Raw genomic sequence first — 17509 nt, forward strand, 5'->3', positions numbered from 1 at the left:
TTAAAGTTCGTAATTACAATAGTTTATAAACCAATTTTGTATGTAGTTGTTCATTAAGTACACTAGAGAAAACAACTTCAAATAAAATAAATTGTATATAATCTTCAAAGTAACTGTAGGTGTCAAATAAATATAATTGTAAAGTTGTTTTTTCATAATTTTTATTCAAACTAATGATTTTATTGTCTCTGTTATAACACTAGAGGCCACTAACACTCTTCCTCTCATTGGGATTTGCTCATGCACGGCAACCACTGACTCTTCTCGTCGCTTATTGGCTCACATATGTTTACGCCCGCCTTCTCTAAAGTCATCCTGCTCTCCTATTGGTTGTTTTCAGACGTTAATCACGCGTGCGTCAAACTGAGGGAAAAAACAAGATTGGTTTCACGTGCAAACTGTCAAAGAGTAGTGATGGGAAGTCCGTCTCTTTTTAGTGATCCAGATCATTTGGCTCAGCTCACCAAGAAGAGAAGAGCCGGCTCTTTCGGCTCCCAAACGGCTCTTCGTTTTACCTCTTCTGCCTTTTATAATTCAGCCAAAATTAGCGCTGTTTTGACCTATGATTAGTAATTGTGCACATATATCACTTAAATTATTCAATATAAATATACTAAATCTTATAATTTCCAGAATACCATAATTTTACATGCAGCTTCGTTTCCAACTGTCACTCATCTTGTCTGCTATTCGTGCACCGCACCGCAATGCACCTCAGCGCACCGCACTTTCATGGACTAAGCTACTGGAGTTACCCTGCACTATACTCATTTTTAACAGTCTCTTCTGCACTTTTAATAGTCGTGTATCACAGCTGTTACCCTGCACTACATTCAGTTTTAACAGTTTTCTTCATCTCCTTGTATTTTTATATCTTGTATATTTTTTTGCACTACTAACTTTTTTACTGCCTTTTTACTAACATGTTTTGCACTATGGAACTGTGATGCTGGAAACGTGAATTTCCCTCGGGATCAATAAAGTTACTATCTATCTATCTATCTATCTATCTATCTATATCACTTAAACTATTCAATATAATTATACTAAACCTTATAATTTCCCGAATACCATAATTTGACATGCTGCTTCGTTTCCAACTGTCACTCATCTTGTCTGCTATTCGTGCACCTCAGCGCACCGCACCTCTACGCACCTCAGCGCACCGCTGCGCAACGCACATCAGCGCAACGCACATCAGCGCAACACACCGCACCTCAACGCACCTCAGCGCATCGCACCGCAACGCACCGCACCGGACCGCACCGCAACGCAACGCACCTCAGCGCACCACACCTTATAATTTCCAGAATACCGTCATTTTACATGCTGCTTCGTTTCCAACTGTCACTCATCTTGTCTGCTATTCGTGCACTGCACCTCACCGCACCGCAAAGCAACGCAACGCAACAGACCACACCAGAGTGGCATGGAGTGCCAGTGGTGCGGAGGAGATCATCATATCATTCTGCCTTGAATTAATAAAAAAAAATAAAAAAAAAAAGTCTCTCAGACTGGAGCTGGCTCCCATCGTTCACTAAAAAGAACTGGTTCTTTGAACCAGCCCGTTCTCGACCTTCACATCACTAGTCCAGCGAGCTGATGATGATGATGATGATGATGAAGATGATGAAGATGATGATGGCAGCAGCAGCGATACAAACCTCCCAGCTTCACTGTGAGTCTATTATTTAATATTACTCGCTGCTAGCAGATATAACATCCACACGCTTCCACTTGTTAACATTAATAACCTCTCAGATATTCGGTATTTTGCTTCTAAAGCGGACAAAATGTCTCTTGTTTACATTGTCGAAGCAGTTAGCGAGTATTTAGCTGAATGCTAACAGTAGCTAACGTTAGCCAAGGCCTATAGAAGGAGGCTGGGTGACGGGTCTTGGGCTGTGGGGGTACAGCGCATGCGCAGTGTAACTGAAGCTGCGATCCCGTGTTTTGATTGGCTCAATTTTTCCGAGAGCAGGCTAGAATTTACTGCTCATGCGCAATACCCATTTGCAGCTATGACGCGTGTCCCAGCCTCCTTCAATAGGCCTTGACATCAGCTAGCTAATGTTAAGCTAAATGTGCTATAATTAACCAGAGATAACGTCTAATAACGTTATTCTAGAATTCAACTAACTGTGTAGGGCAGTTAAGATTTGTTTTGCGTACTTATATCACCATTAAACTGTGTTATTATTCTGGTTAATGGTTCTAAATATCGACGTGTTCCCTTTCTAGCATCCATTAGCTGCGTTATATAATAACACATTAGTGTAACATGGACTTGTTGCTGTAAAGTAGCTGTAGATGTAACTAACAGCAACCGTCAGTCTGTGATGTAGGTTAACGTTAACCATGGTACCTGTATGAGTATTTATAGTCCACTTTAGTTTAACCTGGTAGCTAATGTCATGATTCAGGCTGTTTTTAAAGAAATTTCAAAGAAGTTATTTACTTATTATCATCTATTTACCAGCAGACATGAAAATAAAGCATATCAATTAACTTTGAATTCTTTTCCTGGAAATGTATTAAATAAATTACCAGCTATTGAGAAATAGCAGAATATAATGATAAAATAATGTTTATAATAAAGTAATTTTCAATAAATGTATAGGTAAATATTGGTGAAATTTGGCAGTAATTCCAAAGAAATTTCAAATAGGTTACTTGCTAATTATCACCTAATTACCATGAAATTTGTGGACCTGTAAAATTAAGTGTTACCATATATTTAATTTAGGCTTTAGAATTGCTTTTAAAAATAATATTTCTTAAAATAAGGAAAACTTGTCGGCCATGGTGGCAGGTGACCTGAAATTTTCACCTGCCACAACCAACATTTACCCTGTATTTGGCAGGTGGCAGGTGCTAATTTCGTTCCCTGTATAACAGCAACCGTCAGTCTGTGATATAGGTTAACATTAACCATGGTAGCTGTATGAGTATTTTTAGTTCAGTTCTAACATATCGCCTTGTGCCCTAAATTCATAGAGTTAAACATGTCTGGGCCATACGGACACTGAACAAACAATAAATCTGTGCAATATTAATACACTGAATGTGAAATACATTTGTCTGTGCAATATATCCTTGATGCAATATACACCTCAAGTGCAACTACCTTTGTTTACATTTTATTTATTACATCTACCCTACCTATTTTACAAGTGCAATTACCTCTGTTTACATTACATCTATGTTTATATTTTATACCTCTAGTGTAACACTTCTGTTTCTATTTATTTATTACATCTACTCTACCTGTTTTATTTGCTTTATAACTGTGTGTGTTTTATCTGTTATATGCTTTATCTGCCTCTTTTAGTATTGTCAAGTATTTGTTTTAAAGCACTGACCAGAAGTGGCAACTATGAATCTCGTTGTATTTAATACAATGACAATAAAGCTTTCTATTCTATTCTATTCTGTATCAGCCCCCCTCAGGTGCAGCTATTATATTAGTGGTTTTCTCAGGGTAACGTTAATTGTGTTATTGAGGTGTGAAGTCGTGAAAGGAAATTCCCAAAATACTCACAGTACTGCAGGTCCAACTCCAGGATTTCAGAAATGCTTAGGTTATTATTAAAAAACAATTAAAATCTTCACTCCCCCTTCTTCTCTCTGCTGCAGAATATTTTGAAATGGCACCAAATATGATCTAATAATTTAGATTAATTTGCTTTATTTTACTCAATTAGGAGCAGAAACGATTAGTCAATTAGTTGGTGACAGAAAATGTATCACTACCTGTTTTTAATCGATCGGATTTTCTGCTTCTCTTTGTCTAATGTCATTGTAAAATCAATATGTTTGGGGTTTTTGGACTGTTGGTTCGGTAAAAACAAGCAATTTGAGGATGTCACCTGGGTTTAAATAATTGTGATGGATGTTATTCTCAATTTTTTAAACATTTGAAAGACCAATTGGTTAATCGCGCAAATAATCTGCTGATTAATCTATAACAAGGTTATCAAACTAATTTTAGTTCATGGGCCAGTCCAATTTGATCTCAAGTGGGCCAGACCAGTAAAACCATTGCATAGTAAACTATAAATAACAACACCTCCAAATGTTCCCTTCCTGTTAGAGTAAAGATTTACAAGTACATTCTGAAAACCTGAGATGTCTCGCTGTTCTCTCGGTTACAACTAAAAACAGAACGAATATTATTCTTTGAGCACTGAAAGGTGCTGTGAACACACCAAGCACACTGGCTTCCCATTTACCTTAGTGATGAAATAGGAACTTGTCCATTTTTATTGGAAAACCTGACACTCTGTGCCCACTTTTCTCCTTTTCGACAAAGATATTTTCCACGGGCAACTACTGCATGAACAGTAGCTTGACAGTGTTGTGTCACGTAGCCTGTACGTAAGCATGTGGGATCTATAATAGCGTTTCCAGCATAGGGCCTGCTACTCTTATCAGGACAGCGCGACTGCCAAATAGGAATAGCTGTGCATTTTATTGAAAAATTGTCTGAAATTTTTACACTTTGCAAAGTCATCCAGTGAGCCGGATTGGGCCCTTTTGTAAGCCGGTTCAGGCCCCCGGGCCGTATGTTTGACAGCCCTGATCTATAATAAACGTCATTGTTAGTTGCAACCCTAAATTTGATTATAGTTTGAATTAATTTTATTAATCATTTCAAGGCATTAGTTTCCATACATGCACAGGCTGTTGAAACACACATCTGATAGCTTTCTGCAGACTGCAAGGAGCGAAGTTCTGGCGGTGAAATGCTGAATCCTTTATTTATTCTTTTTCAAAATAGTCAAATGTGAACACACAGTGTATAGAAATTATTGGTATCAGCCTTTAAAAAGATGATAGGAGGTTATGCACGTAACTGTGGCTCATCACGTGGCTATTTGAAATCAAGATTTGGCAAAACATTACTGCCCACACACCCACTTCAGTCTGTTTAGGTGGCAACATGGCAATCCTTACTGTGAGGTAAAAGGTGTTGGAAACTTTATCAACTCAATAAAGTTAATAATAATGTGTTTTTTTTAACATTTAATCATGTAAACATGCTGTAGAAGAAACCCAAAATACAAGTATGAACCTGAAAATTAGCATAATCTGTCCCCTTTAAAAGCTGGAGCAGATCCTGGTAGAGCGCTCTGCAGGAGGCGTCTGAGCCTGTCCCAGCAAGGAGTCCTGAGTCATCCGGTTCAAGGTGGGGTAGAGGTTGGACTTTTAATGAATAGAAAGTGGTGCAATAGAGACCCAGAAACTCAGGCAGAGATTATTATGTATGTGATGAGTGAAAGGTCAAAGGGAAGACTCGGTCTCATTGTTGAGCTTCAGTAAATTTCCACTTATGACCTGGAGTTTTACTATATTCTCATATCAGCTTTTATAAAATCCACCATGCCTTTATTCTCCAGTTGCATATCGATTAATTGATTATGCTGTCGACAGAAAAAGGAATTGGCAACTATTTTGATAAATGATTAATTGTTAAAGTAATTATTTAAGCAAAAAAAAATGTATCTAGTAAATAACAGGTGGATTAATTGATAGTGAAAACCTAATTGGCTGTCATGTTGTCATATCAGTTGAACGATTACATTCTGCTCCCATGTCTCTTAAGTTTATGAAAAACCTCTCAAAAACCAACAGGATTGTGTCAAAAGGTTGAAACTATATATTACCAAGCTCCTTAAAAGTTGACCTAATGAGGGTACAGGGTTTTCACATGTAGCTTCACGTGTGTTTCATGTGTAGCATGAAACTGTAGAAGGTAAACTGCACCCGGGGTCGCCTAAACCCCCTAAAGTCCCATAAAAAATAAAGAGGACATGAGTCATGACCTCAGTTTCCTCAATAGGAGCTCTGGCCCTGCTCTTAGCCTGAGTAAGCAGGTGTAATAGAAGGGATTAACTGTTACGCTCAAACTCTGAAACACTAATCCACTTAGGCGTGGAAAGAGTTTATTTTAAATCAACTCTGTGCCAGAATGAGAGTAAGAATATATGTCTGTATGTGGGTACCAGGCAACAGTTAATGTTTTATAATGTAACAGAGCCCTGTTTTCTTATTTCCATTGCCTTAAATGGAATTGAACAGATGTGACCAACATCAAGGCATAATACTTTAACTATGTTTAAATGGAAAGATAAAGTCCTCACAAATACATTTATTAAATACAACTTTTACTGTTATCTTCACATCTTCTTTCCCCCTTTCCAAAGAACATTTAATTGGTGGAAGACAGCAGTAGGTTTGACCACTTCTTCAGTCACACTAAGCGTCCTTTGAACTGATGTTTCTTTAATATTCAAATAGTTGTTATTATCGATTAATCTGAGGATTATTTTCTTGAGTAGTCATCTATAATAGAGTTTTTTAAAGTGGGACTTGTTTCTCCCCAGGGGGGCTCCATACAGTTTCATGGAAGGCTCGGTGAATGGAAGTGAAACAATATTACATTAGTTATCAAAAGAAGATCACATAGATGAGCATGTGTGTGATTTGGGTAAAGAGATAGTTCAGAGATGCAGTGTTTTTGAGGTATTTTCATGTTTTTCTTTTGTCCGAGCTTTGTCTTAGGGGAGGCCAGGTCGACAGCCTCAGACTTTAAAAACCCCTGGTCTATAAAATGTCCAAAAATAGTGAAAGGTGGCCATAACAATTTCCCAAAGTTCCCAGGTTAACATATTCAAATTGCAAAATTTTGCTTTATGCAAACGAGCCCATCCAGCGTGACGTGTCCTTACTCACCAAACTTGGACCAAGCTGTCAAACCAGGCGATCCTAGTTCTAAAATGAAACCAGATTCGGCAGTGGCATCGCCTATTTCTCGCTTAAAATGTTTTTAGAAGTAGATTTTGGTGGATTGTTTAGACGGAAGGCCGCCATCTTGTTTTCTGTTTGAAAAGGCGAGTAGAAAACTAGGGACCAATCAGGTGCGTTCCACGATCGGGTACATCACCGCTTGAACGGCCAGTTCGGTGGAGCAGGGCGTCCCCTAGCGTCCTTGCCAGACCTGGTGGACATGTAGTGCTGGATTTAACATCATAGACATGACCACTCACTATTTGTGTAAGAATTTAGCCACAAATTCACAGACTGACCAACACGGTCCAGACATATACTCAGGTTTGACCGAGTCTTTTCCTTGGCTGAGTTTTTCCTCATCCGCTGCGAGGGTCATAGAAAACAGACGGTGTCGTATGGTGTACAGAAGTCTGATTGTATAGAAGTCTATGAGAAAATGAGCACTTGATTTATTACCTCAGTAAACATTGTAAACATGAGTTTATGATCTCAATCGCTAGTTTCCAGTCTTCTTCAATACAGCATGATGTTCATTTAGTAAATTATGGTCCCATTTAGAGTCAGATAGACCATAAAGCAGGGGATGCTTTAGGGCGGGGCTACCTTGTGATTGACAGGTCGCTACCACGGCGTTGTCCGGTCTGGGAGTTGTCCGTGTTTTCGACTTACAACTTTAACCCTTTCACAGTGTGTTTTCTGTTAATGAAAGTTAAATATAACCTTTTTGGTCGCCTAAAAATGTCTTATTCAGCATTCGGTTGTACTTAGCTCCACCCTCTCGTGTCACTTCTCGTTCCAAAAGACAAAGATGGAAACAGCCAAAATGCCGAACTCGAGGCTTTAAAATGGAAGTCCACAAACCAATGAGTGACGTCACTGTGACTACGTCCACTTCTTATATACATTCTTTGGATATTGGGCTATATAAATAAAATTGACTTGATTAGAAGACAAAGAAAAACCTGAAAATAGTGAATTTTTAATATTTTCTTCCTAAAAAAATTATTTGAACTCTGGTTATCAAAATAGTTGCCAATTATTCATTTTTTGTTGACTGACTTATTGATTCATGGACTAAACATTTCTACTCGAGTGAAATGTAAACATACATGATTTACTATTATTTGTGAATCCCATGAAGATTAGCTGAGTACTGCTGCGTCTTTGAGGTCACCGGGACCTTCAACTAAACAGGCAAATTCTGTGGAGGTGACATGGTCTTTTTGCAGTGTTATTTTATGTCCCCTCAGCGTGAGATCCCCAGGGCTCTGGACAGTTGCGTGTTTGTTTTTTATCTCATTTGGACCCCTTCTAGGCTGCTTATGCTAATAACAGTATTTTCCGCTGCAAATGCTCTGCCTTGACCCTTGAGTGACTGAGCCTGATGGTGAAGCGGTTTGTTGTTCAGATGGGTGTCTTATAGCGTGCCGGTGCCAGAGAGTAATGAGTAGCTGTGGTTTGTCTGCAGTAAGACATGTGGTCCGCTGTCTGTCCTGTCTCTATGACTGGCTAATGTTTAGTGGTGATGGAAATGCAGATGAGAGCTGATGCCCCTGCTGTTTAGCAGCACCAGACTGCAGCGTCAGGGTTGAATGTGTAACCGTAGACTAAGTGCTGGAGGTAATTATTGCTCAAGCACACGGCCGTTTCTGCTTAACAGTGATGGTATATTGGCTGGGTAATGCAGTGCCAGACACGGTATTCTTTTTTTTAGTTGAAAGACCAAAATTACCCACAAAGCTTGGCATAATGAGAATGTGTTAGAAAGAAACCATCTCAATGAAACAGTTTAATCTATTTAGACTTAATTTGTGATTTTAATCATTGGTTTCAATGCTTAAATCGTTTTACACACAAAGCAAACTAACTGATAAGAACAAATTATACGACATAATCAGGAAACCGCAAAATTAAAAATGAAATCCGAAGAAAAATGTTGCATGAAATTGGTTGATTATAATCCACCATACTTCTGAGCCCGAGTCTGACTAACATGATCCAAAATAGAAGCAGTGGAAGATGATTAGTAGTGTTTTGCAAAACATCATATTTCATCATGGAGGGGTCTCTTTACACAGAAAATTTGCCCGCTATGTCTGCCTGTATCACTATAAGGATTTATACGTTGGATGCTCTAGATAGATTTTTTTATTTTTTTTTGAAGATATTACGTTTTGCCCTTGTCGACCAGTTTGGTAAAATGCACCAACTTGTGCACTACGGCTGAACGATTTTGAAAATGTTTTGATTATTTCGACTCATATTGCAATTTACAATCACTATATGATTTGCGATGCTAGAGGGAATGATAATTTTTACAATTTTTACTTTATTCTCATTTTCATTGAAGTGAATATGGTGTGATTTTTGCCGGGATCTGTACCAAACAAAGATGCTTTCTTAATTATCGCCGTGCTTACAGTATCCCGATATATTGAATCGTTACCCCTGTATCATCATATGTACCGTATCGCCAGATTCTTACCAATACACAACCCTAACAAATTATGTTCAATGTTTCGTTTCTCTTGTAGGATTGTGAGTCTTGCATTCAAATGGAGGACAGGACTGTCGTCAGATAATTGGAGCTGCAGCTTCCAAGTTGCTGAAGACTTGAGAAAACCATATGAGATGTGAATTCGCTGAATGAAGAATGAGAAACCTGAGTCACGGCGTCACTGCAGAAGACTGACCAGCACCGTCGTTTAGGTTTGAGCGCCGCTCATTCAGACTCATTCTGCTCCTCTGCCTCACACACCTTCGTCCACCAGCTCTGCTGTCCAGCCCAGGCAGAGAGGACCCGTCCCTCTCCCCAGGCTTCGCGCCCTCCCATCGGCGGCCCACTCTGGCGGTGTGTTGGTGTACGATGGCGCGGTGGGACGCTGAGGGCTGCCGCGTGGGACTGTGATGTCAATGCCCAACAGCCCGGGCGAGAGCCGGCGTGGCGCTCCCAGATTCTTCGTGGGCTGCGAGGACGATGAGAGCGAGGTCCCGGAAGATAGCATGAGGACAGACATGGAGCTGTATGAGGACGACGAAGACACAGACTCGGTGGGATGTCAAACTAAATTACCTCTTTACTATAATCTGCTCCTCCACTTAGCTGGAAAACATTAGGTAGAATATCATATCAAAAGCATCAGTCAATAATAACATTGCAGATGAGTCAGCGGTACAGGGTGTCAGTAAAGTGTCTATAAATAACTTAAAAATAATTTCTCAAACACAGCATGGTGTTCTCAAAAGAGCTCAACAGATAGGGTTAATGTCTGCAGGGCTTTTTACTGGGACCAGATCATTTCACTCAGATCATCTTTGTATTTAGGCATTCAGTGCGTTTACATGCACTTAAGTAACTCGGTTACTCAGAGAAACTACGTTACGCAGAATGCGTCTACTTCTCACCTACATCTAACCTTCTTTTGGAAGCATGGTTTTCTTATTTTAACTATATTGGTGACAGACGACACCGCTTTCTAGGTGCATTTTTTTAAAGAATACAATCATCTCTCCTTTGATCCGCCTCTCTGCTGTCACAGCAATGTGTCAAATTCCAATACCTGAACTTGTGAATTGGCCGATACTGAATACCGATCTGAGTGTTAAAAACGAAAATATATGCAATATTATTGTTATTTTGAACAGCTGCATACTACCTACCCTGTATGTGATATGATTGCTATCATTGTTGTGTGGCCTGGCTCATATTAAACTCTTTGTAAAACATGAACAAATACATACAGAGAATGATTGCCATAGATATTTCTTCTATTATTCAGTTTGATAAATTTTCTAGTGTAAAATATTGCCAAATTGCTGACATTTTGCTAGCTCTGGCTGACGTTACACTCTCCGCTAGCAGTTGTCCGATAGGTACTGCGTATGTGCAACTCTAAACAGAGATGAAGAAAAAAGTGAGATGGCTCACTGGTTAACTACTTCTATCACCGATTTTAGACGCAGCGATCATTGTTTCCGGAGCTGATCATGGAAGTAGCTCACGAGTGAGCCATCTCACTTCTTTCTCATCTCTGTTGAGAGTTGCACATGCGCAGTACCGACCAGGTAGCGAGTGACACGTGTTGTTTTTGTTCCTGTGCAGCGTAAATGAGCTGATAAATTAAATAACGTGATATCGGATTGGTGCAAAGACTTGCGTATATGCTGATACATAGTCCAGCATTTTAGGCTGTATCGGTGGCGTTTCTGATACTGGCATCAGTACAACTCAAGTCTGAGGTCTTTTTGTCATGCACATGCATACATGTAAAAAGACAATTAATAACCAGATTATGTGGTTACACGACAAAGACATCAGCCTTCTTCAGGAGAAATCTATATGGGGAAATCAGGTTTCCTTAATCCCTTAACCAGATTACGGAGATTGGGTTGAAGAAAACAACACAAAAAGACAACTGCAACAGTTCCTCAAGTGCATGTAAACACACTGAATGTGACTGTTAGTTAGGAGCCAGTCAGTAGTGTTGTTGCAAATAACTAGTTTGTATAGCCACTGCTAGTTGACATAAACATTGGTTGCTTGTGAATTAGTCAGATGGATAGTAGCTAACAGACTAGAGAGTCCCGGGCTACAAACAAGATACTTACGTCATGGTTTGTTGGAACAAAACAACCTTTAAAGCCTGTGGTTGGGGCTATCAAATGAATTTAAATGTGCATGCTCTCACGGGTAAATTGGCGATTTTCAATGAATTTCTCTGTCTACAGAAATCTATTTCAGTCAGCTCTTCAGTGTGAGGTTTTATGGGAGATTTATGGGACAAAGCTGCCATTGTCTCTCTTGCTTCCTCAGACACTTTGTTGAAATGTTGCCCTCTCTCTCTCTCTCTCTCTTTCGCTCCCTTGTTCAGACCCCGGAGCAACAGATCGTGGTGGGGATCTGCTGCATGATGAAGAAGTCCAAGTCCAAGCCAATGACCCAGATCCTGGAGAGGCTGTGCAAGTTTGAGTACATCACTGTGGTCATCTTCCCAGAGGACGCCATCCTCAACGAGACCGTGGACAAATGGCCTCTGTGTGACTGCCTCATCTCCTTCCACTCCAAGGGTACAAAACACTCACCCACACACACAGACAAACAAACACATGCAGGGACACATTGTGATATTTATGGGTCTTCATTCGTTTTATATGAATTATGAATTATGTTTCATCACACAAACTCAAATAAATCTACACACACATGCTCATGTTGCATATTCTGTAAACTTGTGTTTAAAACTGAAGTGTATCTAAACTCAAACATAAATAAAATAAAACTCACCAAAACCGTCTTGGTTAGTCATTCCAACAATCAGCAGCTCTGGTTTGATGGAAATAAACCCTTATTTCACAGTTAGATGTGAAAATATGACAGCTGTGCATGCTGTTCCCCCCCCCGCTGTATCCCTCTCTGCCTGCTGAGCAGCGGCAGACCATTAAATTAGCAAAATACAATGACAAACATCACCCAAAAAAACATCACCTGCCTCAATCTCTCTTCCTCTCCTTGCAGTTCTCGTACTTATAGAACTAGGGACGGGTGTTGTTAATATTTTAACGGTACTTCTACTATTCTTACCGATACTGCTTATCAATCCAGTACTTTAACGGTACTCTTAACGGTTCTTTTTGTATTTTTTTTAAGAGAACAAATTAATGTAATTAATAACAGAATTAACATTGCTTTATTTCGTCATATATACTGTATATAAATAAAAATTCGAGTAGCAACTGCAACAGCATTGTTTTGAACAAATCACTGATAATGTGATAATTAAAAGGTAAAATAAACAATTATTTATAGTATAAAAAGCAGTCATGTTTTGAACAAATCACTATTATAAACTGTAATTTGATGGCGGATGGGGCAACGAGGGATGAACTACGAGCTATTCTGTTGAAAACTGTTCATTTCTCCACCTGTATCTGATGCACTTTCGCTAGATGTTTTGACAGATTGCTTGTGTTTCCGCCCTTACAAGCAAAAGACTAATTCACTTCTCTGGTCTCTGTGTGGGGGAGAGAGACACACAGACAACAAGCTGAGAGAGAGATCTCTCCACTGGATTGAAAAATGTTTTAATCTGTATACAAATTAGAAAACAGAGTTTGTGAGATCAAAGGTGTAAATAAATAGGAAATCAATTTTCTTCATTTCTCCAATGCTGATAGCAGAACCGTTAACGTCGGAGCTTATCGATACTACAATCTTGAAAACATTTGCCCCTTGGGCTCGTTTAATATCGTGTTTCGGTACCCATCCCTACATAGAACTGAAGTTACATCCAGCAACTCCTATTTTTCTTTTGTGATTTGTTTTTTTTTGCGTTGGTGGCAAAGATTTTGCCGCGGAAGCCCTCCACAACAGAACATTACCAGCTAAACACTGCTGTCTGTGTGATCACATGGGCTTCTTATCAACTGCCCAATCATTTACACACTAAACAGCATGCCTGTCTTATACAATGTCAGCATTATGCTTAGTCCAACAGACTCGTTCTGTCTCTCGATGTGTGTCTACAGTACCTCAAGTGTTTGTGTTTTCTCTAACAATGTCTCAGTAGCCATAACTCTGAACTTGTTTTCCCCTCGTTGTTAACATCATATTATCTATGAGCTTTATTTATTGAATCATTTCTCTGCCAGGATTCCCGCTGGACAAGGCAGTGAGCTATGCCAAACTGAGAAACCCTCTGCTCCTCAATGACCTGAACATGCAGTACTACATACAGGACAGGTACTCACACATACTCTGATAGTACATTTCCATTATTGGTTAAAATGATGCGTGCAAAGCAAAGCATTTATGTGTTATTTTATTCATTTGTTTAACAGGAGAGAGGTGTATCGCATCCTGCAGGAGGAAGGGATTGATTTACCACGCTATGCTGTGCTGAACCGTGACCCAGATAAACCAGATGGTCAGTCTGCTGGCTCATTACTGATATTTGATAAGTTACTTTTTTATATATGTCTTTTCTTTAAGTTTACTGCAGTTAACATCACAAAACACAATAGAAAGCTGACTATATTCACTTTTCATTTGATCCTTAAAGCCTTTTGTTCCTCCAGAGAAAGCTCTTAAACAGAAACAGGCCTGTCCCTGCAGCATCCTGAGGCCATTAATCATTAAGACTGCATTGGTTTTATTTCAGCTTGTGGATAAATATAGTTTCAAATGTGAAGCAGTCGCAAGTGTGCCATACTTAAAGGGATAGTTTGGATATTTCGAAGTGTGGTTGTATGAGGTACTCATCCATAGTCAGTGTATTACCTACAATAGATGGCGGTCGACATGCCTCCAGTTTGGAGAAACAGACAGGAGTACCAGTCACCACTAAAAGTCACACACTAATGCTTCATCCAAACTAATATGTTTTAAATGATCTCCATCCAGATGAGTGTTTTAGGGCCGTTTCAGAATTAATCTCCGTTCATACTACCACGCCTTAAAACGCATGACCATTCACATACACTGGGCATGCACATGCTGGTGTAAACAGGAAGCAGCGCTGGACACGGGAATTAATGTGAAGTGCTCAAATAAAAGCTTTCCTCCTGCGCATGTAGGCAGTAGTAGCATTATAAAATGCCGAATTTAACTGCACAACAGCTGCTAGCAGAGACAACAAGGTCCCCGCAACCCTGGAGTTTTAAAACTGAAATGGGCTCAGCAGCATTTTAGGGGCTCGAAAACGCCGGAGAAGTGTGGATGCTAGGCCTAAACGTAGCAAAACGTATCCGTTTTAAAATTAAAACGTATCTGTGTGGATGTAGCCTAACACAAATTAACCGATCAAAGCAGCAGTAGACCAGCAACTCTCGTGTTCTACGATGTAAGCTTATTGTTTTTGTCAGTGGAGTCTGGTGGCTTTGAAGAGAGCATAACGGCTTCAGTTCCTCGTCAGAAAGGGCTGTCTGACGGCGAGGTAAAGTGGTGAAAATATTCTCAATATAACATACACTTAAACTGATAATGATTTTTTTTTTAGATGTCTAAAATCTGTTTTGCTGCTGCCCCCGTCCACAGCAGTACATTGCTTTGCTCTTGTGCTGGTTTTTCTGTCTGTTTCTCCAAACTCCATCTACTGTAGGTAATACACTGACTATGGAGAAGTACCTCATACAACCACACTTCAAAACACCCAAATTATCCTTTTAAGTGCTGTGATTTGACGGGTCTGTCATTCAGATCCTGTCTTTACACAGTGACCTAGAGGCAGTTCTTGGACTGATCAGGGATCAGATGTTATATGTCTCTGCCATTGTTGACAGTTATGACTGTATTCGTAGGGACCAATGAGCGTCACATGCTTCAGAGTGCAGAGCTGCTTCACAGGGCTCGAGAGTAAAAACTCAGGGGGGTTGTAAATGTCATCTGTGTATATTTAAAGGGGTAATGAAAAGGGGCTTCCTGGCACATTCAGAAACACTTTCTCTGTGTGTCTCAGAGTGTAACCTGGTGGAAGGAGAGGACCATGTGGAGGTGAACGGAGAGATATTCCAGAAGCCTTTTGTTGAGAAGCCGGTCTGCGCTGAGGACCACAACGTCTACATCTATTACCCAACCTCTGCTGGTGGAGGCAGCCAGCGGCTCTTCAGAAAGGTCATTGCTTTGGCCTCATGTTTTTTCAGTCTGTAAATCCAACACTGCTTCAGTTGAGAAATTGGTGGCAAGATGGGATGAAACATCCTAAAAGTGTCCCGTCAACGCAGGTTACTGTTGCCATGATAACCAATTGAAACAACCACTATATTAATACTTAATTGTTTATATTGTAGCTAAAACAGCCGGCCACCATCAGTTACTCTTGCACAGTTACAGTGACACAACTTTGACTTGTTCTGGCTCTGATCTGAATTTTGTTTTTAGACTCAAGACGTTGTTAGACGCCCAGATCTGGTCCTGACATTTTTAATTTACACCTTCCTTTTATCTCTTTAGTCATAACAGCAACTGTTAATCAGCTGAACAGACTTAAACACTCCAGGCAGTAACCTGCACCACTTAATAGGTTCTCTTGTTATGGTACATTCAAGAGTCTATTACTCTGCCAGAGAAAGAGCTATTAACATAAATTAGGCATACTGTTGTCAAACATGGAGCTGCAGCCTTTAATTCAGATTGTGATGGATGTTATAGAGACTGTTAATAAAAACATCTGTGCCCGACGGCAGAGTTTTCAGACTGACAACATTTTCTCTCTCTCTGTGTGTTTTGTGTAGATCGGGAGCCGGAGCAGCGTGTACTCACCAGAGAGCAGCGTGAGGAAGACGGGCTCTTACATCTATGAAGAGTTCATGCCAACAGATGGCACCGATGTTAAGGTAGAATATGGACTGAGTATTGATTAATATTATGAAAGGAAACCACTGATTCTGGAAGTAAAAGCCCCCTTCATTTTCCCCATTGGATCGGCATGAAAATCTGCCGTTTGAATCATCAGAGATTATCAAAAGACTGTTGAAGGCACAAGCCTGTTTACATAAACACTTAGGGGGAGAAGTTAACTAATGGTGCCTTCAATTGAAACTCGTGAGCTCATGTTTACAACATGGGAAGTCGTGTATATGCTTGCCGCTCAAGTGGTTAAGTCGTGAGAACACATCGCTGCTTAGCAACAGCAATATTAGCGTTACTGTCGGCGTCTGGAAGCTACAGAGGCTAACAATTTAGCAAGCTAGCAAGTGGGTAACATAATGCAGGAAATGCAAAGGTATAATGGGAATATCAACATTTTCCTCAGACATATGATAAAATTGCGAAGAAAAACAATATACGACTAAAATTACAAGATATAAACGTATTATGCACTCTCCAGAAATGATGATTGCAACATTTGACCGCTTCTTCTTTTTAATGTCAAATTACACCAGACGGAGTATAACTACCTACATTTAACCGTGATTGTCGCCTTCTATAATATCTGCCGGCTTGTTTTCTAACTTGACAATTGTATTCAAATAGGGCTGTCAATCAATTAAAATATTTAATCGCGATTAATCACAAATTAATCACAAATTAATCACACATTTTTATCTGTTAAAAATGTACCTTAAAGAGAGTCTTCACTCGACTTTTTGAATGTTATGAGTACACCATCCGGGTACTCATAGTGCACAGCATTGTGCCATACTTTTCAGTGTGAACGCCCTTATGCACTCAAAACAGCAAGTGTAAGTATGGAAGAACGCAAATTGAGACACGGTATCTGATTTGCGCCTCAGATGGGCGTCTTTTTCTTGGCAACGCCGCCCAAAGCTCATGAGTATGGTAGAAACAAGCTTATGGAAAAAAAAATATTTCTCAGAATGGAAGTTGAAATAATGAATCAAGTTGCCGTAACATAAATAAGATAAATAAATAATTACAGAATGGGGGAAAAACAGCAATTCCTCACACTTCACTGCTCTATCATGGTCATTTTTCTGTTTTGGGAAAAGAATATTGTCAGTGAAACTTATAAAATCAATGTTTACATTCGAGAATGATTGAGAGGATGTCTGGTGGCTTTTAATGTGTCCTCAGGTGTATACTGTGGGGCCGGACTATGCTCATGCTGAGGCTCGGAAGTCCCCGGCTCTGGACGGGAAGGTGGAGAGAGACAGCGAGGGGAAGGAGGTCCGCTACCCCGTCATGCTCTCAGCCATGGAGAAGCTGGTGGCCCGTAAGGTCTGCCTAGCATTCAAGGTAAGCTAAGGCATTGGTTTGTCC

The 17509-nt window shown here is 39.9% G+C and overlaps 1 protein-coding gene across 7 annotated transcripts in view; it reads left to right on the forward strand.

Annotated features, from left to right (window-relative positions):
• Nucleotides 1-1342: 1342 nt before the first annotated feature.
• Nucleotides 1343-17509, forward strand: part of ppip5k1a (diphosphoinositol pentakisphosphate kinase 1a) — a 46114-nt gene continuing 29947 nt past the window's right edge. For 2 of the 7 annotated variants that reach the window (XM_037789684.1, XM_037789712.1), the window contains exons 1-8: nucleotides 1344-1678; nucleotides 9327-9843; nucleotides 11664-11859; nucleotides 13441-13531; nucleotides 13630-13715; nucleotides 15246-15400; nucleotides 16021-16122; nucleotides 17324-17485. In XM_037789684.1, coding sequence (XP_037645612.1) covers nucleotides 9700-9843; nucleotides 11664-11859; nucleotides 13441-13531; nucleotides 13630-13715; nucleotides 15246-15400; nucleotides 16021-16122; nucleotides 17324-17485 — 936 coding nt within the window. In that variant the 5' untranslated portion in view covers nucleotides 1344-1678; nucleotides 9327-9699. Of the gene's footprint in view, nucleotides 1679-9326; nucleotides 9844-11663; nucleotides 11860-13440; nucleotides 13532-13629; nucleotides 13716-15245; nucleotides 15401-16020; nucleotides 16123-17323; nucleotides 17486-17509 lie in introns of all 7 variants that reach the window. The other 5 variants (XM_037789734.1, XM_037789745.1, XM_037789694.1 and 2 more) reach the window with 4 other exon arrangements.

This window comes from Sebastes umbrosus, chromosome 2 (assembly GCF_015220745.1).
Source record: "Sebastes umbrosus isolate fSebUmb1 chromosome 2, fSebUmb1.pri, whole genome shotgun sequence".
NCBI classification, from domain to species: Eukaryota; Metazoa; Chordata; class Actinopteri; order Perciformes; family Sebastidae; genus Sebastes; species Sebastes umbrosus.